Here is a 27,652-nt window from a genome sequence, read left to right on the forward strand (position 1 = left end):
TGCTGCCATCTTGTGTTAAGTTTAGGTCAACCTTAAAGTTGTGCATTACACATTTAGTGCTAAGACAGCTTGCCATCATTCCTACAAACTCACCTCACAGCGCATTGTTGACAGATTGCAGTTCATTGACAGTTAAGTCTGCGTGCAGCATGGGTTCCAGTCTTTCCATTTTCTTATTGCAGTATAAGTAGTTACTGAAGACCAACAAGTTACCATTGTTGCTCCTGCCTGTCCGCATTTCATCAAACCATAAAGAAATGCAGCTGTCATAGCACTGAATGAGGTGAAACTGTAGGCGTGACAAACTGAATGACGTCAAATTGGCATGACATAAGCTGAATCTTATGTTTGCGTACATCCCCTATAATAGGGGCCCGATTACAGGCACCTCTGGGACATGAGGATGCCTCTAAGGGTGGGGGTGCAAACATGTTTGTGAGGGTGGTAGGATGTCTGTAAACTGGAGGTATGTCTGTAGTGGAGGGGGCAGAGGGAGCTGCTGAACTACAGCTGTCTGCATCAGAGTCTCAGAGCCCAACATCACCCTGATCTGGAGCCTGCAGAGGTGAGAGAGAGAGGGCAGAGACACTACACACAGACACAGACACAGACACAGACACAGACACAGACACAGACACACACAGACACAGACACACACACGCACACACGCACAGACACAGACACAGACACATATGTGGCTGTTATATACTCGCCAAATAGACCACTAGCCCATACCACCTAAAAACAAGTGAACTACATAATTGGCAGTTCATGAGAATACACACGTGAAATGTGAGAGATGAAAGCACAAGTAATGCGATGGAACCAGACACAGATTCTACCCAAAGTTGCTCGTTATTATTCGGAAAAAAGCTATGATTGACATGTCTGTGCGTCAGCCATTATGTTTCTTCAAATCGATTCATATCATTGTTGATGGCCACAAAATAAAAATGCCCATTTTGTTTGCAACATAGGACACTCAACTCACGATTCGATACGATTTTTCTTTTTAAGTATTTTTTTCTGAGTGGGGCAGTCCCACTCATATTTCTAATTTTATTGGACAGATATAGTGAAGACAGACAGGAAAGTAAGATACATATACCGATAATGACATCTCTGTACACCTCTACTATCAGGGTAGAGTGTTGGGATCAGGGCAATATGCAATTGGGCAGCTATATTCTGTTTTACACTTGACATGTGTCTTACCTTGGTGTGAGCGTGGAGTCCAGGTGTTCTGTGTCCGTCGCTGGTCAAGTATGTCTAATAGCGGCCGCGGGAGAGTCGACCAATTCTGAAACTCCAGGAAGTAACTTAGCACCTCAGGCTCCGCCTTCTTCAGCCTGAAACCAATCAAACACAACAGACGATGTAAAGCAGTGACATTAGCTTATAAGAGTTTCTGTATGTGTGTGTGTGTGTGTGTGTGTCTTACATGATGGGCTGCAGGAAAAGGGAGGGCTCCAGTCCTGCCTGCAACAGAGCGGGAAGCCAGTAGAGAGCAGTCCGTAAGCCTGTGTTCAGCGCCACATACAACAGCTCACTCAACTCCTCTGGCGTGAACATGCTTCTGCTCTTCTCCTCTGGTCCGGATATGTTGATGCTCTTACTCAACTGCTCTGGTCTGGAGATACTCCTTTGCTGGATTATTTGCTGCAGCTGCTCGGGTTTGTGGGTGCAAATGGCATAAATCCATACCTCCTGATTTAAACTCGCCCCCACAGCTAACAACAACCGGACAGATTCACTGAGACAGAGAGAGAGAGAGACACAGAGAGAGAGAGAGACACACACAGAGAGAGAGAGAGAGAGAGAGAGAGAGAGAGAGAGAGAGAGAGAGAGAGAGAGAGAGAGAGAGAGAGAGATGAGGGTAAAGGTAAGACTGGTGGAGTGCAAGGGAAGTGTGTGTGTGAGTAATCAATCCATGTCACTCATAGTGTGTGTGTGTGTGTGTGTGTGTATACCTCAACACACACACAGAGCGGTTATCTCTGAGGGCGTAGGATAGGGGTGACTCCGAGCCAAAGACAGAGTTACAGTTCTGGCCGTCTGGGCTGAAGCCCTCTCTCAGCAGCAGCTCCACAGCGTGGCTCTGTCCATTCACCACAGCCATGTACAACGGACTCACTGAAGACTCTCCACGGTCACATGCACGATCCGTCACAGTAATAAGCTTGGCTAGGATACTGCAAGGACAAAGACAAAAACACCCACCGACCCACCCACCCACACCCACACACACACACACACACACACACACACACACAAACACACCCACACACATGTGAGAAGATGCCATGTTTCTTTGAGCAGGAGAAAATATGTTTCAAATGCATGTTTGCATACCTGATGTGTCCGAACTGCGCTGCGGCGTGGATGGGGAGCTGTGGCCATTCGCCATGGCAGGCTAGGTTTGGGTCAGCACCGTGGGTGAGGAGAACATCCACACAACCCTCATGCCCTTCTTGAGAGGCAAGCATCAAGGGCGTAGCCAAGTCCCATGCCTGGGCATTAACATTCGCACCTACAACCAAGACATATATTAATATGCAATATATCACAGTATTTATAGGCAGTATATTGGCTCCCATAATATTTATATATACATATAATATATATATATATATACATACATACATACATAGCATTGGATGCTTGTCTTTCATCTTTTTTGTCGTGTAAACAACTGTAATGATTATGCACATGAAAAATATAAACAACTCCACCAGTAAGCCATCACACACAAGCAGCCATTTACAAAAAGCATACAGATGCAGAGCTGTGTACCTGCATCAATGAGGATTTGCAGGCATTCCTGCTGTCCGTACTGTGCAGCTACAAACAAGGGTGTGATCTTGTAGTCGTCATACACTTCAAGAATACACTTGCCCGCCAGGATACACACAATCTCCCTGTAACCCTGAGGAGAGAGTGGGAGTGAATTGCTGTGTGTGTGTGTGTGTGTGTGTGTGTGTGTGTGTGTGTGTGTGTGTGCCCGACTGGCCCCACCTCCTCTACACAGCAGTCGGGCTGCCCGATCACGTCTCTTCACAACACTGGCTCCCCGCTGGTGGAATGAGCTCCCCACGCCGCGGCTGTCAGAACGGCAGAGTCACTACCCATCTTCCGTCGTAGACTGAAGACCTATCTCTTCAGGTTACATCTTAACTGCTCACAATGAGTTATGAATAGTCACAATGACCGCGGGAGGAACCTGCTGCTCAGAGTCAATGGAGAGAGGGAATCTTAGGTGAGAGTGCACAAGGTCTACAGTCACAACAATAGGGAAGATTGAGAGGGGGAGTACATATCGTGGCATGTTTCAACTACCTAATTTGGCACCGTCCTCTTCATCCTCTCTATTTCACCAGAGCATAAATGGCTAAAGTGACAATGTAAATATTCATTTTTAACACCAAGCATGCAGACAGCCATCATCGCAAAGCTCTCCCACTCGTTTCTCACCTGCAGCCCTGAGGAGCACACGTACACACGCCGTGGCACCGAGCGCCGCAGCTTCGTGGAGCGCGTTCCAGCCACGGTTGTCTCTGCTGTCCACGCTGAGGCCCCTCTGGGTCAGAGAACGCACCAGCCCCCGGTCGCAGAACCTAGGATGGTAGGGGAAGGTAGGGCAATACCGCTACCTGATTGGTTGGAGTGAAGAGCCCCCTCATCGTGAAGAGCCCCCTCACTCGCCAGTAGGTAGGGCAATACCGCTACCTGATTGGTTGTCGTGAAGAGCCCCCTCATCGTGAAGAGCCCCCTCACTCGCCAGCCAATGAGGGGGCTTCGCCAACCAATCAGGTAGCGGTATTGCCCTACCTTCCCTGCTTCGCCAACCAATCAGGTAGCGCCGGCAGGCCCGGATTAACGCCCTAGGGTGCCCTTGGGTGACCAGACATGATGTGTGCCCCCCCCCCCCCCCCCAACACACACACCCTCCTACTTTGCAAGTGAAAGTGTGATATTTACTATGGTTACAAAACCCATAGATTTACAAGAGCATATAACTACAGTACAGGCTCATCACAGTTGGGCCTAATGCCGTAGTATAGCCTTTACACTGATGCTCAAATCTGAATGCAACTCACATCACAATGCAACACGACTTTCTATATATAGGCTAATTATTTCCATCATAAATGGCCTGAGACTACATGCTAAACCATAACAAAGGGGGAAAATGCACATACTGTATACTACAATAAAACAAGCTCAATACCAACCAAGTCCAATAACGACTGTTGCAGGCATATAAGAATAAGAACATATTGTCTGTCAGCATTAATGAAGCGTACTACAGGTATTATGGAAATAAACAGCGCCTCTCTCTTTGCCGCTCTGCTCACCTTCGTGATGCTGTATCAGACGTAGGCTATAGCCCTGTGATGCTGTATCAGACGTAGGCTATAGCCCTGTGATGCTGTATCAGACGTAGGCTATAGCCCTGTGATGCTGTATCAGACGTAGGCTATAGCCCTGTGATGCTGTATCAGACGTAGGCTATAGCCCTGTGATGCTGTATCAGACGTAGGCTATAGCCCTGTGCATCACACAGCCTGCCCAAATCAGCCACAGCCTCATATTAGCCCCAAATAATCATAAATAAGCCTTACCTTTAGCAGAACTTATTTTTTCTTGATTTTACGCAGGCAAAGTCGTTTACTAAATCCTCAAAGTCCATCTCTTTGACCAACTCGGATTCAATTGCCAGCAGGGAATCTTATTATTATCAGGCCTCTCTTATTGCACTATAGTTCTCTCTCAACGCTTTGGTAGAGTCAGTCCTACAACTCCATCTAGTACTGGACAGTGGTTTTAGAGTCCTGCTGATGTTCACATCCTTCTTTTTAAATATCCGGCTCCATCGGTGAGGGGATGCTGCACAAAACGCATACAATGACTGAAGTAGGTCAAAGAAATCACTCGCATCCTTACAGCTATTAATGCTGTTTACACCGACACCATGAAGGGAATGTCCAGCACAGGGCACGTAATGAATCAGGGGGTTTGCTTTTTTAAGATGCGCCTGGAGGCCGTTATATTTACCCGACATGTCTAACCCCAGGTCATGACATGAACCATTCTTACTACACATTCAGGTCATGACATGAACCATTCTTACTCCACATTCAGGTCATGACATGAACCATTCTTACTCCACATTCAGGTCATGACATGAACCATTCTTACTCCACATTCAGGTCATGACATGAACCATTCTTACTCCACATTCAGGTCATGACATGAACCATTCTTACTCCACATTCAGGTCATGACATGAACCATTCTTACTCCACATTCAGGTCATGACATGAACCATTCTTACTACACATTCAGGTCATGACATGAACCATTCTTACTCCACATTAGGGCTAGCAAAAAAAAAAAAAAAAAAAAAAAAAAGGGGAGTTTTTGTAAAGTGTGGCCATATCTCCGGCTAGGAAGGTCGTATCAACGTGCAGTTTGTTTGTACGTCTTCAGGGGACTTAGAGGCTCCCTCCTCTAGCACCCCCACAGCCCGAGCTACGAGTGAAAGAACTAAACTTACATTGGGTTGCTTTAAAGTTGGGTTGCTTTAAAATCAAGCTTCAGATTAAAACATGTGATGGAGCATTACTAACCTGACTCAGGTGGTTTGTTTCACACAACCATCTAGGAAAGCTTAATTGGAAGCTGTTTGGAAAAGGGCAGGTACTTTCAAAAAATACTTGGCAGGTGATTGGATGAATCTGTCTATCACCTATTTTCAGAGAGCATTACCACATGATACCATCAAACTATTAACTGCTCTAATTCTAATGCAAGGATGAGAACTTAAAAGATACGAATTGTATATCTCATCTAGACAGGTGGCTACTTTCTAAGATGATCCAGCTATTAAAATGATCATTTGGGGATACACTGTGACTATAACTGAAAGGACCACATCTAGATGACTCGGTCAACAGTCGAACTGATGAATGATAGAATGGTGGTCTCTGACTATGGAGCACAGACACACGTCACCTTGACTTAGGAATCTGTGACATACTTCAGCCCAAGGCTAGGCTAGGCTAACCTCTGCGTCTTTAAAGCCGGCTGGTATGAACGAATGGTATGAGGTTATGCATACAGGACACATTCATGTTTGACAACAGAACAGTTAACTTCCATGTATCCATAAGCCTGCTATACTATATAAACACCAACCCGCAGGTTGCTGAGACTGTCAACTCTGTGGCTGTACTTTAACGCCGGGTTAGCATGAGTAGCTAAGCTAAGCTACCGTCTCGAAGACTACAAGTTAGCTAAGCTAAGTTTAAGGCTGGACTAACAGCACCGACATGCACTTGGCTGGTACAGTTAGTATAGTGAAATTGTACACTTACCTGTCGCAATTATAACATACTAACGTTTAGCATACGTCCAGTAAGCCAAGTGGTGTCTAATTGTCTCTGTTACGTTAGCCCAAAGTCTCATAATAATTGGACTGACTGTCGTGACACAACCTATGCCTGCGTTCGTAAATTCGCTCTGAGAGCGCCGGGTTCAAAGTCATAAAGAGACCAAGTAATTTGATTGGACAAGAGGCATTCCATGAGTGCTGATCAAATTTCCAAAAGAGGTTTTAATCTCAATGTGACTTCCTGGTAAAATAAAGGTTTAAAAAAAAAAAAAAAAAAAAAAAAAAAATCGCAGGCAAATCGCAGGCTTTGCGATTAGCTAATCGCATCATTTCAAATCGCGATTTCGATTTAAAATCGATTAATCGTGCAGCCCTACTCCACATTCAGCAAGACTTGCTCCAGTGTGGCTGTGAATGGGCTCGCTCGCTCTGCTACACACACACTGTTAACTTCGGTGCTAATTTTAGGCCTAGGTGAAATAAATAAAAAAGTCCAATTTTTAAGTGTGGCCGTATGTCTGGAGTCTTTGCCTTGCTTAGTTTTTCGCTTGGCAGAGCCACTCAGTTGTCGCCTGGACATTTGGATTTCTTCGTTGATAGTTTGGCGGCACTGCGTCATCGCGGACTTGTCTGTGACTGGGGGGGGGGGCACTTACACCGAAATCGCAATTATTTATCTTTTTATACATGATAGCCTAAATATAACCGTTAGTTTTGTACCTATGTGGATGACTTCCAGTAAATATAGCCTATATTTAAAAAATGTGCGCAAAATATTTTAGAGGTCTCTTCATTGTCCGAATAATTTGGTGCCCCCCCATTGGCTGGTGCCCCAGGGCGTTCACCCGATGCAATATACGGATAGTCCGGGCTTGATAATTATCTCCTCCTCAGCCAAGTGGTAAGCTATGGCTGTGCTCTCAGTGACGGGGGAGGCTGGTGGAGGTAGGAACCAGAGGACAGGCTCATTGTAACACATGTATTACAATGAACCCGTCGACCTCCAGCAGCCTCCCCTGCACAGTCAGGAAGAAGGGAAAAACCTTGGAAATAATCCTATGAAGAAACCCCTCAGTGGAAACAGAGCCTGAATTAACCACATCTGTCCTGTAATCAGCCAAGAGATCAGATAAGACTGTCAGAGGACAATCATCTGGCACTGACCATCTTCCTGAGATACAGCTCTGAAAGCTGAGGGTCAGGGGTCGCTAGGATGTAGCCGTGCATTATTGGAAGTGAAGTGAGGCAGTGTAACGAGGGTGTGTCACACAGTTACACGACTACACACAACTACCACAGTTGAGCTGATAGCAGGGGAGGCTGGTGGAGGTAGAAATGGGAGGACAGGCTCATTGTAATGCAGGGAATGGAACAGGGAATAGTATCAAGCACACATGTTTGCGTTCCATTATAATGAGCCCATCCTCCTGTTTGTATCTCCACCAGTCTCCCCTGGTATATAGCAAAAATTAAAATATATATCTCTTAGTAGTGGGAGATGAAGGTAACTAAGGGTTCTGATAGATAGATAGATAGATAGATAGATAGATAGATAGATAGATAGATAGCAGTGGCGGCTGGCCGATAGAGGGCGCTGGGGCGCTGCCCCCACCTTCACTTCCTAGTTCCCCACCTTCACTTCCTAGTTGCGATTTGTAAAAGTTTTTTTTTTAAATAAACATTGTTTATTCACAAAATGCGGCTGATATTCTGTCGGCGCCTATCAGCATTCATTAAAAATCCTCCAATACAATAAACATTTTATCTGTGTGTGTGTGTAAAATTCACTGTTAAAATACATAGGGGGAGGCGTCGGGGCGCCGGTCAATGCAAGTCTATGGCAGGCCGAATACTTTTCGCTTACACGTGAGCTGTAGCAGCGCTCCAATTGGCTGTCTCCTATTTCTAGGCCGGGGCGCAAAAATGTGCGTCCTGAATATCCGGTTGTTAAGTCTGACGTCAAACGTGACGTTTTGCAATTTCCGGCTTTTACAAAAAAAGAAAACAATGTGGTGGTCTGTAAACTGTGCAGAAATGAAATGGCCTATCACAGGAGTACATCTGCAATGAACGAGCACCTCAAGCGAAAGCATCCTGGAGCTCTTTGTGAAGACAGATACCACCGTAAGTCAGCGTTGTATTTCTGTTCACTTTTCCGGCCGTGTATGAGTGAAAAATGGATAGCTACTAGCTAATGTTACACAAGCAATGTAGCTCACCACAGTTTGTATGTCTTGTCTTCTGGTGTTAGTAACGTTAGCTATGTAGCTGGCTAGCTACGGTAGCCTATTGTCATTGTGGTGCTCGCACCTACTGTACGTTATCTAGCTCGTAGCTTGCATGCTACGTTAGCATCAATTTAGCTAATCATAACATAGCAGCGAGAGTATTAAGGCTGATCTGTGCATGATATTGCTGCATTCTGACATATTTCATGTCGCATCTCCCCCCTTTGATGGTATATGACGCTATAGTCAGTCGCAATGGTCCAAAATTCAAGTGCTTCGTAACACAGATGGGTGAATTTCATGAATGAAAGTGAAAGTTCTGTCACAAAACGCCGTTACGTATCCTCACACATGTTTAAGTGGGTATTGCGTGGGTAAAGTGAAATTACGTCTTTGTTTTGAGCGCCAGTGCGCGTTTTATGCGCGTGCACGCGGAAAAAAAATCGTGCACGCGGGGGAAACAAATCGCGCGAAAGAGGACCCCCCCGCCACTGATGTGAAAAATCCTGGAGGAAACACTGCTGTGCCCCACCAAAAATGTTTAGCACCAGCCGCCACTGATAGATAGATAGATTGATAGATAGATCGATCCTTTATTGATCCCTGAGAGAAATTCACGAGTTTCAGAAGCTCTGACCACAAAAACAACAACAAAATAAAGTGACAATTGAATAATAATCCAAATAAAATATATAAAAATACAAAATAAAGACCAATAGACATGTGGGACCTTATCTACAGTAGAGAACTTGTTTACCTTCATCAGTTGGTTCTTGTTGTAGTTGTGGAAGTCGTACTTCCTCTGGCAGTCTTCCTTCAGCAGCAGGTTGTACAGAGCGATCCACACATGGCCGTCCAGCTTCGTCATCTTCACACGGTCCTCCGGTGGAATCTTCTGCCATTTGCCACCTGCCATGTACTTCTCCACCTCGCCTGTAGGGGGAGACAGAGTACGGCTATAATGATATGTAGGGTAAGGGCCATGCAAGCTTAATTCATTGTTTAATGGAAATGAAAAAAACGGTATCAAAGTGTATCAGTTGTTTCTGTAGTGGCTATAAAGATCATGTTTATGTTAACTTCATGTTATCAAACCAAAAATTGTCTTTTGATCTATTTTCCAGATTGATGTTCAGTGACGTGTGTGTGTGTGTGTGTGTGTGTGTGTGTGTGTGTGTGTGTGTGTGTGTGTGTTAGGGATGGACGGTTTTTCGGTTAAACCGAAAACCGGGGTTTATAAAAATAGAAACGTTTTTTTATCAAAACCGTCTGAAACCGGATTATTATTATTTTTTAGAAGAATAAAATAGAATAAGAATAAAACTGGAACATGTCACATGTTTGTCGTGTGTGAAAATAACAATGATACAGTCTGAATCTGCCGCGCAATGAGTGAGAGGTTTGGTCAGTTGTGAAGAATAACGTGAATGTGAAGCATTCTTTGTTGATTGACTAACGACAGTTCAGGACGAGTCAGTCTCGCGGCATGTGGTTTTTATGAAAAGCTGCAGTATTTATGAAAAGCTGCAGTATGTTCACTGCATAATTCTAAGTCTAATATTTCAGTGATTATTGAGCAGTATTCAAATATTTAAATACATTGAGCAGCAGCTGAAACTTTGTCTAAGAACCAAGATATTGAGAAAGCAGTTCATCCAATGAAGACGCTGTTCCAAGAGATGATCTTCCGTGCAGGCGTGCACCCTGGATCAGCGGAGCTGGTGTGTTAAGTGTTCATGTGTTTTCATGTATGGTGTAGCTTACAAAAGTCTGCCTTTCCACTTATATTTGTGAAACTAAGTAGCCTAAATGTGTTGCGACTGTGCTTACGGTGTTTTAATGGTGTTCGACATGAGTGTATTGTAGCAGTAGGGCTCAATTATTTGAAATTGGCGCTCTTTTTTTTTCTTCTTTTTCAAAAAAAATTTTTTTTGTCTTTTTCTTTTTTTTAATGTATTTTTCGGTTAACCGGAAAACCCCGGTTTTACTCTCTGACGGTTTTTCGGTTTCAATAATTGGAAACCGTCCATCCCTAGTGTGTGTGCGTGTGTCTGAGCGTGTGCATGCACTTAGACTATCCACAGATTTAAGTACGTTAACATGTGACCATGTGCATGCATTTGTGTGTGTGTGCGTGTGACAAACCTGCAGTGTAGCGACTCCAGGGGCAGTTCTCTACCAGCTGCACCAGGACACAGGGCAGGTTATGAGTGCACAGCATCCTACTGATCACACTTATACTGTAAAACAACAAGGGCAACCATTTTCATCAGCAACATTACTATTATCACAAGAATCTATATATCTAAAGATTTTTTTTATTTTTTTATTTTTTTTAATGTAACCTTTATTTTGGCAGGGAGTCCCACTGAGATCAAGGTCTCTTTTACAAGGGAGCATACATACAATTTAAACAAGAAAAAGGACCACATTGTTCAATGAATGTGCTGTCAAGCGGTGGGTGAAATCTGGTGAGACCATTAAGTCTGTTCACCAGATCAGTATCACCAATCACTTTTGTTTGTTAATATTTGTATTAATACTCCCAAAAAGATAGTTTTGATTAATCTACTGAACATCTACATGAACTACATAGTTGAGTTTTCTACAACAGCATGTTTGGATACTGGATTCTGATTGGCTAGCAACAGTGGTAAATATCCCAACAACCTTCAGTTCAGACTGCATTTCCAGTATCAATGCGCCTCCCAATCTGATTAAGAACACCTGTGCTGACCTACAATGCAATCGTTGATCTTAGTGCTTCAAGTCCCACGATGTAACACATTATCTAAGTCACATTCTCGAAGTCACATTATCTAAGTCACATTATCTAAGTCCCTAACGGACCCGTCCCAGTGAATCCCATACCTGTCAGTATGGTCTGTGATGTAGCACAGGACAGACAGAGCCTTGAGGGAGATATCAAACTCCAGTGTAGTATTCTGCCCCTGCAACTCCTGCATCAGACACACACAGCACAGTAGAGCTCTTACAACCAAAGGACCACCTCCTCTATCCTGGGTTAAACAACGCTCTACTTGCCTGGAATCCAGACGGCAGATTTTTCAGTGTTGTATTCATGTTTTTATGTTGCGTTTCCCTCAGATGTTTTCTTAAGCAGGGTACATTTACATTTGACATTCTTACCATTTAGCAGACGCTTTTATTCAAAAGTGACTTATAGTTAGATAGATTACAGGGACAGTCTCCCTGGTGTAACTTAGGGCTAAGTGCCTTACTCAAGGGCACACTAGTGGTGGTGTTCCCAGGTTGGGATTTGAAATCAAGACCTTCTGATTACCAGTCCAACGTGGAGGGGGTGGGGTTAGGGTTAATAGTAGGAGAAACGCTGGTGTTGTGTACTATTTAAATATTTTCACGTGATTATTGTTATATCTGTATAATAATAATATATGATTATATCACGTGTGATTTGCTCCTCTGGGATGAATACAGTTCTGTTCAACTGAATTGAAGTCAACACTGCTACACTCTTCACCTGTATGGAGGAGAGGTCTGCACTCGGTTTTCCATTAAGTCTGTCCTGCTTGGGGGTGTCGTCCTTGGAGGCTCGGCCAACCAGCAGGGTTAGTTTGCGGTGACAGTAATCAACCAGGTCCAGGACCGAGTCACCAGCTGCCTCACAGGAATCCTGTAACCATGGCAGCACACACAAACTGTATTCAGAGCATCCTATGATACACATGTGTGTTTGATACCATTCCTCATTCCGTCCCATGCATTAGAATGAGCCCATCCTCCAATTTCTACCTCCACCGGCCAACCCTGCACCTCACTGATGGTTCGATTGTAATTTACACAGTTAAAGTACACATATAAAATATACATAGAGCTTCACAATGATCCTGAGATGTTTAAAAAAAAACAAGCAAACTGCAAACATTGCTAGTGTTGTGCTGAGGCGTATGTAAACTACTGCTCACCTTATGATACATAACTGTTTCCAGAAGGTTTATGATTGAAACCTCGTGGCGAATCTGAATGTCAGACAATAGAGCAGAAGAAACAATGGAATGAACTGTCAGTATAACAACGACATCAGCATGTGAATACAGAATGTCAGTGGAGGTAGGAGGTGGTGCATTCCTTGCATTACACTGAGCCCCGTCCTCCGATTTCTACCTCCACCAGCCTCCACTGTAATATGATCACAGCGGAGGTCAGACACGGTTTCTCCTCTCACCACCATATACAGAGGAAACGTGCTCTTCGGATCGAAGTCCCGAAGCTGACAAAGAATAGGAAACACTTTTTGTTTCCAAACCTCCACCAGAATCATCTCATGGACCAAGGTGGGGATCTGAGGAAGAGGGAAAAGGAGAATGAATGTTGTCAATGGAACCAGCCAGGGCAATGAGTGGTCTTATAATTGATCCTTCCTTCCTTTCTAGACTGAATGAAATCACTGATCTGATATGACTCGATGGGTGAAGGCAATGCATGCTGTGCAAAGCGTGTTTAAACCAAACCCAATCCAAGCTAATTGAGTATGTTACTTCAAGGGGGAGGAAGGAAGGACGCATCGTTAGAGTATTCGAATGGGCCCCATCATTGGAAGCACACTACTAGTGTTATTATCATTATTATACTTGAATTATTCCAATTGGAACAAGATCGCCTGACTGTCTTAAGACATTGATATTCAGTGTCTTAAGACACCTCAAGATGTTCTGTGTCTTCAAGACACAGAAAATATGGCTCTTATGCTCCATGTCTTAAGTGAGTGCATGTGTGCATGTCTTCAGGTTAGGTCTTAAGACATCTTGACAGACAAAGGGCCAGTTTCACAGACAAGGCTTAAGCCTAATCCTGGACTAAAAAGCATCTTCAATGGAGATTTTACATTGAAAGTGTGATTTAGTCCAGGACTAGGCTTAAGCCTTGTCTGTGAAACCGGCCCAAAATGTCTTATTTTGGTTAATTAAGCTCACCTTCCCGTGCGACACCAGGAGCTCCTTGATGAACTCGTCCTGCGTGAATGAAGCGACTATCGCCTGCATGTAGAGTTTTTCTATATACTCGTGTTGTCTGAACCACCTGGCGATCAAGAAACACAACGGAATTAGCTACAAACAGAACATCACTATGCAATCAGGTAATTACCACCTGGCGATCAAGAAACACAACGGAATTAGCTACAAACAGAACATCACTATGCAATCAGGTAATTACCATGACCAAATCTGCTAAGAAAGAATACCTCGATAACAAAATCGAAGAAAACTTAAACAAACCACGTGACCTTTGGAAGCTACTTAATAGCCAACTAGGTTGCAGTCAAAAACTCAAAACCAGGTCTACAAACATCAGCATAAAATCTGGAGATTCTCTCCTTACAGACAAGCTGGATGTGGCTAAGTGCTTAAACACTTTCTTTACAACCATAGCCACTAAATTAGTTAACAATCTACCACCCCACTCAGGGCGTTATGGTGTAGAGCACATCCGTGCGTTCTACAATAAACTGGGTGTACGCCAGGGTTTCCGTTAACCGGTAATTCCCGGACTTTGTCCGGTAAAAGTTGTTGAAGTCCGACAACTTGAAAACTCGTCGGACATAAATGTCCGGTGAAAATAATTCCCTCTAAGCACAATTTGAATACAATTCGCTAAAGTTCACATTCTGATTCCTTCTATTTTAAAAAAGACGAATATATAGGCTATGTATTTATTTTATTATGATATGATTTGACACCGGCATGATGATGACTCCTAGTGTGTAGGCTGCCTATGCGAAACAGCGGTTGTTTCCGGTGTGCGCTATAACTCGTGCACAATCGAGTCGAGGCAGAGAGGAGGATAGCGATGTTTCTCTCTGTGATAGTGTGATTATGCAAGCCTTTTCTGAAAGGGATGAGAACCCGATTGTTTCAGCTTCTCCCAGGGAGAAAGTGGTAGAGTTACCATCCTCCCCGAGTCCTACCATACCATCCGCTGACAGCCTATCTCTGCCTGTAACCGGCGAGCGATTGCGTGTCGCTCAAGTAGCTGATCAGTCATTAAACAAATGTTTTTTACATGCAGCTAGTGAGGAATCTGAAATAGGGGGCAACGTAGTTTATTTCCTTAACGATGGGATATTAATGCGTAAATGGTCTCCTCCTAATGCAAATGGTTGTGAGTGGAATACTGTAAAACAAGTGGTTGTGCCTGTGGGTTATAGACAACAGGTGTTATCTGTAGCACATGAGAGCCAGTGGTCAGGACATTTAGGTATAACTAAAACGTATCAGCTGATATTGAAACATTTCTTTTGGCCCGGACTGAAGGCGGATGTTGCCAAGCACTGCCGCTGTTGCCATACTTGTCAGATGGCGGGTAAGCCTAATCAATCCATTCCACCCGCACCATTGCATCCCATTCCTGCTATAGGGGAGCCATTTGAACGTGTAATAATTGATTGTGTTGGACCTTTGCCTAGGACTAAAAGTGGAAGTCAGTATTTGCTTACTATTATGTGCGCTGCTACTCGTTTTCCCGAAGCTGTTCCGTTGCGTAACATATCAGCCAGCTCAGTGGTGAAAGCTTTAACAACGTTTTTTTCCACATTCGGTCTTCCTCTTGTTATACAATCTGACCAGGGCACTAACTTTCAGTCTAAGCTTTTCAAACAAGCCCTAAGAACGTTAGGGGTACGATGTCACGCCAGAAGCCTACATGCTTGCACTGTTCAATAAAATGTTATACATCTAGACATTGTGGTATTTCTTTATATACGTATCCCAGCCTGCCTATTGTTTCTCAATAAACAGTTATGTTCTCCTCATTGACATACTCCCGAGTCCGATTAAGTATGATTTGACAGGCAGCTAAACGAAATGCCTTCCCAACCAGCGAGACCTGGTTATAGAAATGGCGTTGTTTTATTGATAAAAAAAAGGGTAAAACTGGAAAGAGAAAATAGAAAACTCACATTAATCCCAAACAATTTAACAAACTTCAGTTAACGTAATGTGGAGTCTGTTCATTGATCGATGCTGTCTGTTCAGTTCCCAGTGAGGCGCCCGTTCAGCGCTGGACATAATGGCATAGCGCGCATGCGAATCATGTTATATTATTATATATTATATAGCTCGCATCTAATCGTATCGGATGAGAAATAGACATTAAATGGCATATATAGGCCGCTACACAACAGTAATCACTGCGACAAACAGCTATATTATTATTATTATTATTATTTTTTTTTTTATTTTTTTTTTTAATATTTTAATATGATGACCGGAATATATCACGTTTGTCCGGTAAATCGAAATCTTCCCGGACACGATGTCCGGCGGCAATTTTTTCTAACGGAAACCCTGGTGTACGCAAAGATGATTTTAAACTCTCCATGGTGTCAAACGATGAGGTGTTTAAAAAGCTGGGCGCTCTACACTCAGAAAAGGCCACGGGCCATGACAATATTCCAGCCAGATTTCTAAAAGACTCAGCTGCCTCCATTACCCCAATCATCACCCACATAATAAACCTCTCCATCAAACAGGGACACGTCCCCCTTGACTTTAAAATAGCAAGGGTAACCCCACTGTATAAAAAAGGAAGCAAATTAGACCCAGGCAACTACCGACCTGTTTCTATTCTTAATTCCATCTCAAAACTTATGGAAAAAATAGTTTATGAACAGGTTGATAGGTACCTTACCGAAAAATGAATTTGAATTGAATTGTATGAATTGTATGAATTTCAATCAGGATTCAGAACATCCCATTCCACTGACACATGCCTTCTCTATTTGAACGACCACATCAACCATGAGGTGGACTCGGGCAAGTACTGCGGCATGGTCATGCTGGACCTCCAGAAGGCCTTCGACACAGTAGATCACCACATATTGTTAGATAAACTGAAAGCAATTGGGTTCGATAGAACATCGGTGAGCTGGATGCAATCCTACTTAGAGGGGAGGGAACAGGTGGTTAGTGTGAACGGAACACTGTCCCCCCCCCTCCCAGTGACCTGCGGCGTTCCACAAGGAAGCATATTGGGACCCTTACTGTTCCTAATATATGTGAATGACATGTCATCAGCATGTGATTGCAATTTGTTCCTGTTCGCGGATGACTCGGCTCTGCTGGTCTCTGACAGGGACATATTGCAGGTGGAAAAAGCGCTAAGCACTGAACTGAGTAGAATCTGCATCTGGCTAGCTGACAATAAACTATCAATACACCTAGGTAAAACTGAAACCATCCTATACGGATCCCCATCTAAACTCAGAAAGGCTGAACATTTTAAAATAAAAGTGGGTAACATTAATATCACAAGAAAAGAGGATATTACATACCTGGGCTCCATCTTAGAGGCAAATCTTTCCGGAGATAAAATGGCAGCAAAAGTAATCAAAAAAGTGAACCATAGAACTAGATTCTTGTACAGGATATCCTCACTTGTCAGTAAAAACACACTGAGGACCCTATCAGGAACTCTCATTCAATGTCACTTCGACTATGCCGTAACATCATGGTACTATAGAACCACAAAGGCCCATAAAACAAGACTCCAGACAGCCCAAAATAAACTGGTTAGGCTTCTGCTAGGCCTCAACCCTAGGACACATCTAACCGCTGCTCATTTTTTGAGCCTGGATTGGCTACGAGTAGTTGACAGAGTGCAGCAGCTTGCACTGGGCCTGGTCTTCAAGATACGCTACACCACAAAGACACCCAAGTACCTGTCAACATACTTCCAAAAAGTGAACAACGTCCACACATACAACACCAGAGGAAGCTCCACGAACCACGTTCAACCGCGTTGCACCACAAACAAGGGGTTAAACTCGTTTGCAAACTATGCAGTAAAAATGTGGAACGCCCTTCCTATAATCTTAAAGGAGTGCAAAACACTGCCCACCTTCAAAACCACTCTCAAAAAACATTTACAGGAGGCTGCAATCCGTAACTGGACCCTCTAAATCAAAAATCAGATTAAAAGACCCGAACTACCCACTGTACATACTTTGTGTTTTGTCCCCCGCCCCCACCTGTGGTGTATGTCCCCACCTGTCCTACCCGCTGTACATACCTTATGTTTTGTTGTATTGTTCTTCCCATGATGGATGTATGTTTATCTTGTAGATAGTAATAGTTATTTGTCTGTATTATCTTGTAGATAGTACTAGTTTTTTTTGTCTGTCTTAGATGTAACGATGAATTGAGAATCAAGGACCCCAATTGAAATAAGCCAGTGGCTTTCTTGGGTTTTTATCCTGTTAGTTGGCCTTGTATGTAATATGTACTTTCATGTACCTACTTCTGCAAATCTTCTAATAAAGTTTTTCAATCAATCAATCAATCATATTGCTGACAAATCGTGAGGTTCTATCTCCATTTTTGTCAAAATGTTGTTTTTCACATAATCTGATCCATTAGGTGTTTATTAATGCCTGTGTGGTGTTATTTTTAAAATGTTGACATTTTTGAGTTAGTAATTAATAAAATACAAAGGTTCCATCTCACTAAACATAATGGAACGTAAAAACGTTGACGCTCAATATCTCTGAACTACCCTAAACGGAGATAGAACCTTATAATTCTAAACGGAGATAGAACCTTCTCATTCTAAACGGAGATAGAACCTTATCATTCTAAACTCACGAAATTCAAAATGTAAAGTTCAGTTAGACTAGAGGCGAACCAGCTAGCCGCTAGCTAGTGTGTGTCCCTGCGATGCTGAGCAGCTTTCCACACCTGGGAGAGCCCATCTCCTTCAGAGAGAACGTTTGCAGACTTCGGACGAATCCTTCTGCCTCTCCAGGCGAAAGTAACAAAGTAACTGACTCCATATCTCAGACTTGTTAAATAACAAAGCGATGTAAAACAACGTGTGACGTTTAGAAATAAAAGGAGCGAGTTACGATAACTGCCAAGGAAGGTGTTCACTTCTTCATCAGAGCAACACATCCGGGTACTTTGCTCTCCCGTAATGTCCACGCCCCTTTTTGGGTGATAGAAGTGTAGTTTGACTGGCGGACAATGGAAATTTCTGGTCTTCCCTACTTTAATCCGATAAAATAAGAAAACCGTAGTGCTTTTTAGATATTAGGAGCCCAAATCCGATGGCCAGTTAGGCAAACTATTATATAGTGTCATTGCCGATCAATGATCGACGTCGTTATATAGAGAAAATGAATGAAATAGGGGTTGATTCATCAGAGTAGTCATACGTCATCTCCCTGTCATCAGGGATTTGTAGTTCTTCAGTTGATACTGCATAGCGCCTAAATAGGTTAAAAGGGGTACCAGAGTGCAGACCAATCCCCCCCCAAGCTCCCCATGTCCTTAAGTGATTACTTAAATGCTGCGTTTACATTCCCATATCAGAGCCCAGAAAGAGCTTAGCTATTACACGGCAAATCAAATGAAGAACTACAAATCCCTGATGACAGGGAGATGACGTATGACTACTCTGATGAATCAACCCCTATTTCATTAATTTTCTCTATATAACGACGTCGATCATTGATCGGCAACGACACTATATAATAGTTTGCCTAACTGGCCATCGGATTTGGGCTCCTAATATCTAAAAAGCACTACGGTTTTCTTATTGTATCGGATTAAAGTAGCGAAGACCAGAAATTCCCATTGACCACCATTCAAACTTCTACACTTCTATCACTCAAAAAGGGGCGTGATCATTCTGATGACAGGGTGATGACGCGCAATTGCTCTGATGAATTCAGTTGTCGTCGTTGGTTGTCATGGTTACTGTACACTCACACTTACACCTTACCGCCAGAGGGGGGCAGCAGAACCCCACTTTATTCAGCAGGCAGGTACATAAGAGGACACTATTATCTTTGCTACCTGTATTACCTTTGGTACTGTAAGTTAATAACTTTAACAAAGAGGCGAGGACAAACAAACAGGGTCAAGTGGGTCACTCAACCCCAAATAAGTCAGTTTATTTTCACTGCAACATTGCATACAGACAGTAGTTGTGTTAAAATCACATACGTATCATTTGCATTTACATTTTTGGCATTTAGCAGACGCCTTATTCCAAAGCGACTTACAATCAATCATATCGTATCATCAGATCATACTCCACTTCTGTAAGGCTTGTATAAATTCATTAGCATTTAGTTTCCTAATGAAGCCTTGTGATGTAACATTCTCAGTCTGGACCGGATGGCAAAACCTGATGCATAGATAAGAGGTGAAATGGCCGACATAACAGGATACAAATCCCCCAAAGTCTCTGCCTTTGAATACAGACTTCCTGTTACGTGTCTCCCAGTCAGAGTGAAGGAGGTGGCGTCTTTGGTTAAGAATCGGCCGGAATCGAACCGGGGACCCTGCGGTTACAGCGGGGTAACCCGCTACGCCACCTAAACGCCCCCCTAGAACCTCCATTCCTTTACTCAGTACTCAAGTTGTAAAAGACAATCAGGGGAGAGGTGGATTTTATCATATGGGGACAATTTGAGCATCCCCACAGCGTCAGTGACTTCATCGTCAGTGGCTTCAGTGTCAGTGACTTGGTAAAAATGTCATTGCATGTGTGCGTGCCCCCCCCCCCCCCTCGCCCACAATATTTTACTCAATATGCGCAAAACTAAATGTTGAAATAGCAGTAATACCACGTTCACTGATAAAATGACATAAGGGATAGAAAGGGGGGAGGGCAGTTTTAGAAGGGGGATGATTTTGACTGTTTTTATTTCAGGGGGGCCATGCCACCCCCCCTCATCTTGAGTGCTGCCTTTACTTCTCTCTTTGTCTCCTACTGTTCTTCTGCACTGACAATATAGACCTGAACAGATTAAAACCATCAGCTGAAAGTCCCTCTTGTCTTCTTCTGTCCTGTGTTTCCTGGTCAGTATCGTGAGCTTAGAATTATAAGGTTATATCTCCGTTTAGGGTCGTTCAGAGATATTGAGCGTCAAAGTTGTTACATTCCATTATGTTTTGTGAGATGGAACCTTTGTATTTAGGATATGTAGATAGAGAGAGGAGGACGCTGCTGCTTTAGATCATTGGGACGCACCTGGACTGGCTGTTGATACACAGGATATATTGAGGTCCATGAGCTATAAATAACAAATAAATGGCCAAAAGGACATTCTGAAAGTAAGTGAAATGTGTTCAAAAAAAAATGAAAACTAACTTGCCCTCATAGCTGGTATTGCACTTTTGGGCTGAAATAACCTCAATTAAATCTCTGACACAGTTTTTCCCATTCCTCCGTGCAGAATTATTCCAGATGTGTGGTGTTTGAGGGGTGTCTTGTCTTGCATGCACAGCCCGTTTCAAATCACCCCACAGCATCTCAATAGGATTCAGATCCGGGCTTTCACTTCAGCCGTTCCAGAACTCTCCATTTCTTTCTTTTGAGCCGTTCGTTGGTGGATTTACTGGCATGTTTTGGGTCATTGTCATGTTGCATGGTCCACATCTGCTTTAGCTTCAGTTTTGCATGGTCTCACATTTTCCTCAAGCACCCTGTGATACAATATAGGATTCATGTTTGGATACTGGATTCTGATTGGCTAGCAACAGTGGTAAACACCCCCAACTCCCTTCAGTTCAGCTCCGACCGCATTTCCAGTATCAATGCGCCTCCCAATCAATCTGATTAAGAACACCTGTGCTGACTCCGCCCACTGTTTAGCCAATAGCGGTCGACAAATCTGGAGTGTCATTCCAAGGCACCAATCACGAACAAGTTGGCTCAAAGCCAAGTGAATGTGGCCAAGCCTACAATGCAATCGTTAATGTTGTTTTATGGGACTATATTCTGTGGCGGAAGGATATATGTATTCTGAAATGATAGAAGTTGTGGAACAGCAGTCAGTCTTCGTCAAACGAAGAAGTGAGAGAACGTGCTGGTATAGAGATGGTAAGTAAGCACGCAGGTCAGAAAGAGAAGATGGAAGTACATCGGCCACGTGTTGAGGAAAAGCCCGGATGACCATCAACGCACAGCCCTCAGATGGACCCCTGATGGACGAAGAACAAGGGGGACGCCCCAAAGAAACCTGGAGGAGAACCGTCGAGAGGCAGCGGGACATGCCGGGTCTGAGACCCCGGGAGGCGGCGGCCGCTGTGGCGAGGGACAGAGACCGGCGGCGTAAACTCGTTGGAGGCCCTACTCTTCACACCCGAAGAAAAGGGACCTAAGTCAAGTAAGTCAAGAAATGATTAATGATTGTAAATAAATGAATTTAATGTTACAACTTACAACTGTGTATTTTTTAATAATGTTACATCTGTGTATTTTTTACAATATGTGGTAGCTTTTGTAGAAAAGCAATTTAACCATTCGAGGGCAGGGGGTTGTGGAGACATTTACCACTAGGGTACTCCACAACTAGGGCTGGGCAAACAATCAACATTTCTTTTTCGATAATCGCAATAATTAACGATCAATTATCGATTAATTGATACGCTTTTTTGAGCTTTTTTTTCATTTTTATTTTTATTTTATTTTTAAAAAAAATAAAATCCCTTCCCAGACTCATCCACATCTACAACCCTCTTTCTGCAGGCCTCAGAGAGCTCGATTTATCTCTCCATGGTGACACCACTCACTTCAACAATCAAGAGCAAACCAAACTAAATGTCTGAGGTTTAAATAAGACAGGCTCCTCCAAAATCCTCTCTAACAATGTTCTAATCATTTACACACAGAGTAGCAATACACAAAGTAGCAATACATGTGGGGGGTGTCTTGTTTTTGCTCACAAGAAAATTGCATTTCCATTAATTCCATTTTACAAATAGATAAAATATTTAAGAAAATAATCATTTCTGTTTCATTTGATTAGTTATATTACCTCCATCCATCAATATTGTTCAAATGAAAATCAAATGTCCATATGTTTAAATATGTTGAAAAAGACAATGGTTTTCATGTAGTATCCTATCTTTTTCACATGACGGCTGCCACTAGAACTGGGATACTTGTCTTAATTAGTGTTCCTACTACTACTACTACGTAGGAACAGTATTGTTATTGGTGGTATACTCCTTATTATTCTTTTTCCCCGCTTTGGTCAAATAGCTCAAAAAGTCCCTGACCGAAAATGCTATAAATTTGCATGCCACAACTAGAGAGCATCAGTAACTATGGCAGAAAGAATGACCATGATTAAACCATAGGTGGCGCTATAATAACCAAAAGTAAATAATTAACTTCAGAATGCTGGCATTTCCACCCCGGATGTATGAAACTTGGTACGTATGTGTCTTTCCTCATGGGGAACATATTTGCCTCAAGAACCGATAAGGTCCGCCATGATGGATTTTTCTGAAGGTGGAAAATCTGGCCAAACTTATAAAAATTAACTTAAAATCACCTGTAAGTCTGATTGGTCCAAAATTGCATATGGACATGCATGGTGCATGTCTCTTCTTATGGTTTTAAAGGATAAGAGATCCATTCCAAGTTGGCGGAGAAAAAATATGACGGTCACAGTACAATTATAATGTCATAAAATCAGGATTTATACTGTGTAGACCTGTTCACAACAATACTACCAGACTATAACTGTGGTCCTATTAACAACAATACTACCAGACTATAACGGTGGTCCTATTAACAACAATACTGCCAGACTATAACTGTGGTCCTATTAACAACAATACTGCCAGACTAAATTGTGTAAACACTTGGGCGTTGGGCCCCCTGTGGGGAGCATGCAGCGTCTGGCCAGTAGAGGGAGCTACAGGACTGGTGGAGAGTAGATGAAGACATGATTGAAGACTGGTTGGTGTCAATCATGTCATTGTCATTTGGCATTTAACTTGTGTGTTTTTTTTCTCTTCCGACAATCGGTAGGAAGTGATGGTGAGACCAAGACATAGGCCTACACTATGGACCAGTGATTCAGTAGGAGACATAGGCCTACACTATGGACCAGTGAAGACATAGGCCTACACTATGGACCAGGACAGCTTGGCCCGTGCGTCCTCTCTCCCTGGGTCGGCGCACGGAGACGGAGGCCCCCCTGGTGGGGCTACCGCAGCAGCAGCAGAAGCCTCCGGGTCTGGGCGGGACACTCTCCTCCAGCCACAGCCAGTACACCATCCTCCTGGAGGAACCCCCACCACCACCACACTCCTCCTCCTTCTCTTCCACCCGGCCAGGCTGCTCCACACCGCCTCCTCCTCCTCCTCCTCCCCTCCACCCCCACCTCCCCCATCGCCCCAGGGAAAAGCACCACCACCACCACTGCCAGGGCAGGCAAGTTCACTCCAAAGTGCTCTTCAGGTAGCTGCTCCCCTCTCACAGGTAGTAGAGGAAGTCATCCAGGTTCATGTTGGTCTCTCTGTGGATGCTCTGTCCCACCAGGAAAGCAAGCTTGTAGGCATACTGGCAGGGTGCAGGCACTCGGATGATCCCCTGAAATAATTGGGGCAGACAATCAACGACAATTTATGCATCAAAAAACAACTTGCATGCCTGAAATGGGAAAACCATATGTAAATACAGTATGTTTGATTTCATAACCAATATGGCGGTGGGGGGGGGGCGGCGTCTGGGGTAGCGGGGGGGCCGGGGACGAGCCCTACTTCTCCCCCTCCACCTCCTCCTCCGCCACCTCCCCTCAGGGTGCCCCCCAGGACAGCTTGGCCCGTTCGCCCTCTCTCTCCCTGGGTCGGCGCACGGAGACGGAGGCCCCCCTGGTGGGGCTACCGCAGCAGCAGCAGAAGCCTCCGGGTCTGTGGCTGCTCCACACCGCCTCCTCCTCCTCCTCCTCCTCCCCTCCACCCCCACCTCCCCACCCCACTCCTCCTCCTTCTCTTCCACCCGGCCAGGCTGCTCCACACCGCCTCCTCCTCCTCCTCCTCCTCCCCTCCACCCCCACCTCCCCCATCGCCCCAGGGAAAAGCACCACCAGGCCCTTCTCTGGGGTCACCGCCTGCATGGACTTCTGTGCCCACGCTCACAAGGACCAGAACAACCCCTGGCTCTCCTCCAGCCACAGCCAGTACACCATCCTCCTGGAGGAACCCCCACCACCACCCCACTCCTCCTCCTTCTCTTCCACCCGGCCAGGCTGCTCCACACCGCCTCCTCCTCCTCCTCCTCCCCTCCACCCCCACCTCCCCCATCGCCCCAGGGAAAAGCACCTTTGAAAAGAGATATGCAAGACACGTAATGAAGTGCTTTTGGGCAAACAATGATGCAACAATCAACATTACATTTTGTTGTCCTGGTGACGCCATGACGTATAATAACATAACGTCATCATACATTGATATATAGCCCATAACAATCATCAACAACATTCAGACACGCTGTATCTATCAGAGAGTACACGTATTGCGACAGACTGCGCTTACTTATCTATAGCCATGGCGATGTTACCGGACCGTTAACATGTCAGCCACTTCAACCAAATTCGTGCGCTTCCGCGTGCCCTTGCAGTCGTCTGCAAGCTTGGATCCAAGCTCGGTTCCAAGGTTGGTTCCCAGCTCGGAGCTTCAAGGTTTCGATGCGGTCATTGGATTGCAGCTCATGGTGTGTATCCTCTCCTTGCTCTGGCTCCTGAGCTGGATGATTAACCGGAGGAAAGGTGGCACCGGCGCGCTCCCGGCAAGCGAGGTAAACTGCGCGTCAATATTAATATTAATGAGCGTAAAGCACCGTTGGGCTAGTGCTATGTGTTATGATTAGGGTTGTGTGTCAGGGCTGTGTGTTTTAATGCTGTGTGTCAGGGCTGTGTCTTAAGGCTGTGTGCTAGGGCTTGCGTGTATTTAAAAGGCTAATACTTACATTACATTCCCATTTTGTATTTGAACAGGAGGAAATCTCGACACCAACAATTGACCAAAAAATGTAAGTGTCATTAATTATGATTTGTCATAATTCTTTGTTAAACTAAAGTGGTTTGATGATAACATGAACAGCCTAAATGCCTGCTGTGTTAGCCAGAATGAGAGCCCTGTTTGTTGTCCTCCTGCAGAAAGCTGTTGTTCACAGACCAAATTAAAAAAAAGCGATTGGAGAAGATGCTGGACATCCTGGAGTTTAAGCTGGATACTCACCTGGGCTCTGACTCCTCCTCTGACTCCGCCTCCTGCTCCAATTGGCCCTCCTCCTCGGCTCAGTCGTCCAGCTGCTGCTCTCAGAGGCCCTGTAGAACGTGTCGCCATAGGAACAGAAGAGGGGGGGGGGGACAGGTGTCCAGGCGTGCCAGACTTCTTCCAGTCAAAAAGTTCAGCCTGCCAGCAAGACTCCAGTGCCTGTCACAGTTCCTCTACGAACACGACCCGTGACCCCCTGCTGTCTCTGGATTTTCAAGACTCTGACCCGGACCTCCATCACAACCAGCACAAACAAGACCTGACCACTAACCCCCACGCCACTCTCAACCAGAGCCCCGAGCAGAGTACTACCCACGCCACTCTCAACCAGAGCCCTACCCCCAGACCGGGCCGGCTGGTCGTGCAGTGGAGGCGTGGACCCCCGGAGGCCCAGTGCCACCCCAGACGCCCCCTGGAGTCCGGCACGAGTGCCTCCTGCCCACGGGCCAACTCTCCGTGCCAGCCTGTCACCACGGCAACGGAGGGCAAGCCCATCATGATGTTCCTGCGGGCCGCCTCCGTCCCCTTCATCTCTCAGGAGACCAGAGAGAAGTTGGAGTCGCACGTCCGAGGCAAACTCAGCCATCGTCTCTGGGGCTTCCCCCAGCGGGTCACCAGGTACGTGGGAGACCTGACGCCTCTTCTGGTGCCCTCGCTGGCCACGGGAGACAGCAGGGTCATGGGCCATGTGACCGGCTCTGTGTTCTCTCTGTGGGACAGCCGGCTGAGGGACAAGAGCAGACCACAGGTTAACCCCAACCTGAACACAAAGCCTAACCTGAGAACGGTCATCCTGCCCCAGCCGGCTAGTACTGGTGACACCAACCCTTCCCAGAGGGCTTTGCAGGAGAAGCAAGAGCCCAGGCTGGACATGAGCCTGAGGAGGAAGTGTCTGGAGGTCAAACTGTCTCACAATCAGGGAGATTCCCTCCATGAACCAGCCAACCAGGGAGGTACCCTCCACCAACCATGTCATCAAGGAGGTTCCCTCCACCAACCAGCCAATCAGGGAGGTTCCCTCCACCAACCATGTCATCAGGGAGGTTCCCTCCACCAACCAGCCAATCAGGGAGGTCCCGTCCACCAACCAGATCATCAGGGAGGTTCCCTCTACCAAACATGTCATCAAGGAGGTTCCCTCCACCAACCAGCCAATCAGGGAGGTTCCCTCCACCAACCATGTCATCAGGGAGGTACCCTCCACCAACCAGCCAATCAAGGAGGTCCCGTCCACCAACCAGATCATCAGGGAGGTTCCCTCCACCAACTATGTCATCAGGGAGGTTCCCTCCACCAACCAGGTCATCAGGGAGGTTCCCTCCACCAACCAGCCAATCAGGGAGGTTCCCTCCACCAACCAGGTCATCAGGGAGGTTCCCTCCACCAACCAGGTCATCAGGGAGGTTCCCTTCAGCCAGCCTATCATCAAGCAGCAGCTCTCCTCAGGAGGAAGGTATCGTTGTTTATGACCCAGGAAGCTTTGAGGCGTGTGGAGGAGAACCTGGTCATGAAACGCCGGAATATTATTCCGAAAAAAAAAGCTCAGTGGCTGTCTCAGTGGCTGTCTCAGTGGCTGTCAGTGGCTGTCTCATTGGCTGTCTCAGTGGCTGTCTCAGTGGCTGTGGCTGTCTCAGTGGCTGTCTCAGTGGCTGTCTCAGTGGCTGTCTCAGTGGCTGTGGCTGTCTCAGCGGCTGTGTCAGTGGCTGTCTCAGTGGCTGTCTCAGTGGCTGTCTCAGTGGCTGTCTCAGTGGCTGTCTCAGTGGCTGTCTCAGTGGCTGTGTCAGTGGCTGTGTCAGTTGCCGTGTCAGTGGCTGTCTCGGTGGCTGTCTCAGTGGCTGTCTCAGTGGCTGTCTCTGTCACGTCCTAACTCTGTCACGTCCTAACTCTGTCACGTCCTCTCATTTGAGTGAGGATGCTGCAGTCATGGCTGATGCAACAAGAAACAGCAGAAAAGCTGGTTCAACCCCATG

At 45.2% G+C, this 27,652-nt stretch overlaps 1 protein-coding gene across 1 annotated transcript; it reads right to left on the minus strand.

The window, feature by feature from the left end:
• Window positions 1-540: 540 nt before the first annotated feature.
• On the minus strand, window positions 541-18,430 carry LOC308171142 (zinc finger MYND domain-containing protein 10-like; the record flags this gene model as incomplete). The annotated part of the gene is made up of 15 exons (XM_080546001.1): window positions 541-557; window positions 1,216-1,349; window positions 1,442-1,665; window positions 1,985-2,192; window positions 2,353-2,413; window positions 2,794-2,877; window positions 3,472-3,577; window positions 9,380-9,555; window positions 10,768-10,862; window positions 11,494-11,582; window positions 12,125-12,277; window positions 12,570-12,623; window positions 12,830-12,946; window positions 13,578-13,683; window positions 18,336-18,430. The coding sequence occupies 15 exons, from the start codon at window positions 18,428-18,430 to the stop codon at window positions 541-543; spliced, it is 1,719 nt and encodes a 572-aa protein (XP_080402127.1).
• Between the last annotated feature and the right edge of the window lie 9,222 nt (window positions 18,431-27,652).

The sequence above is a fragment of the Nansenia antarctica genome, assembly GCF_963989245.1.
Source record: "Nansenia antarctica genome assembly, chromosome: 15".
Taxonomy (NCBI): domain Eukaryota; kingdom Metazoa; phylum Chordata; class Actinopteri; order Argentiniformes; family Microstomatidae; genus Nansenia; species Nansenia antarctica.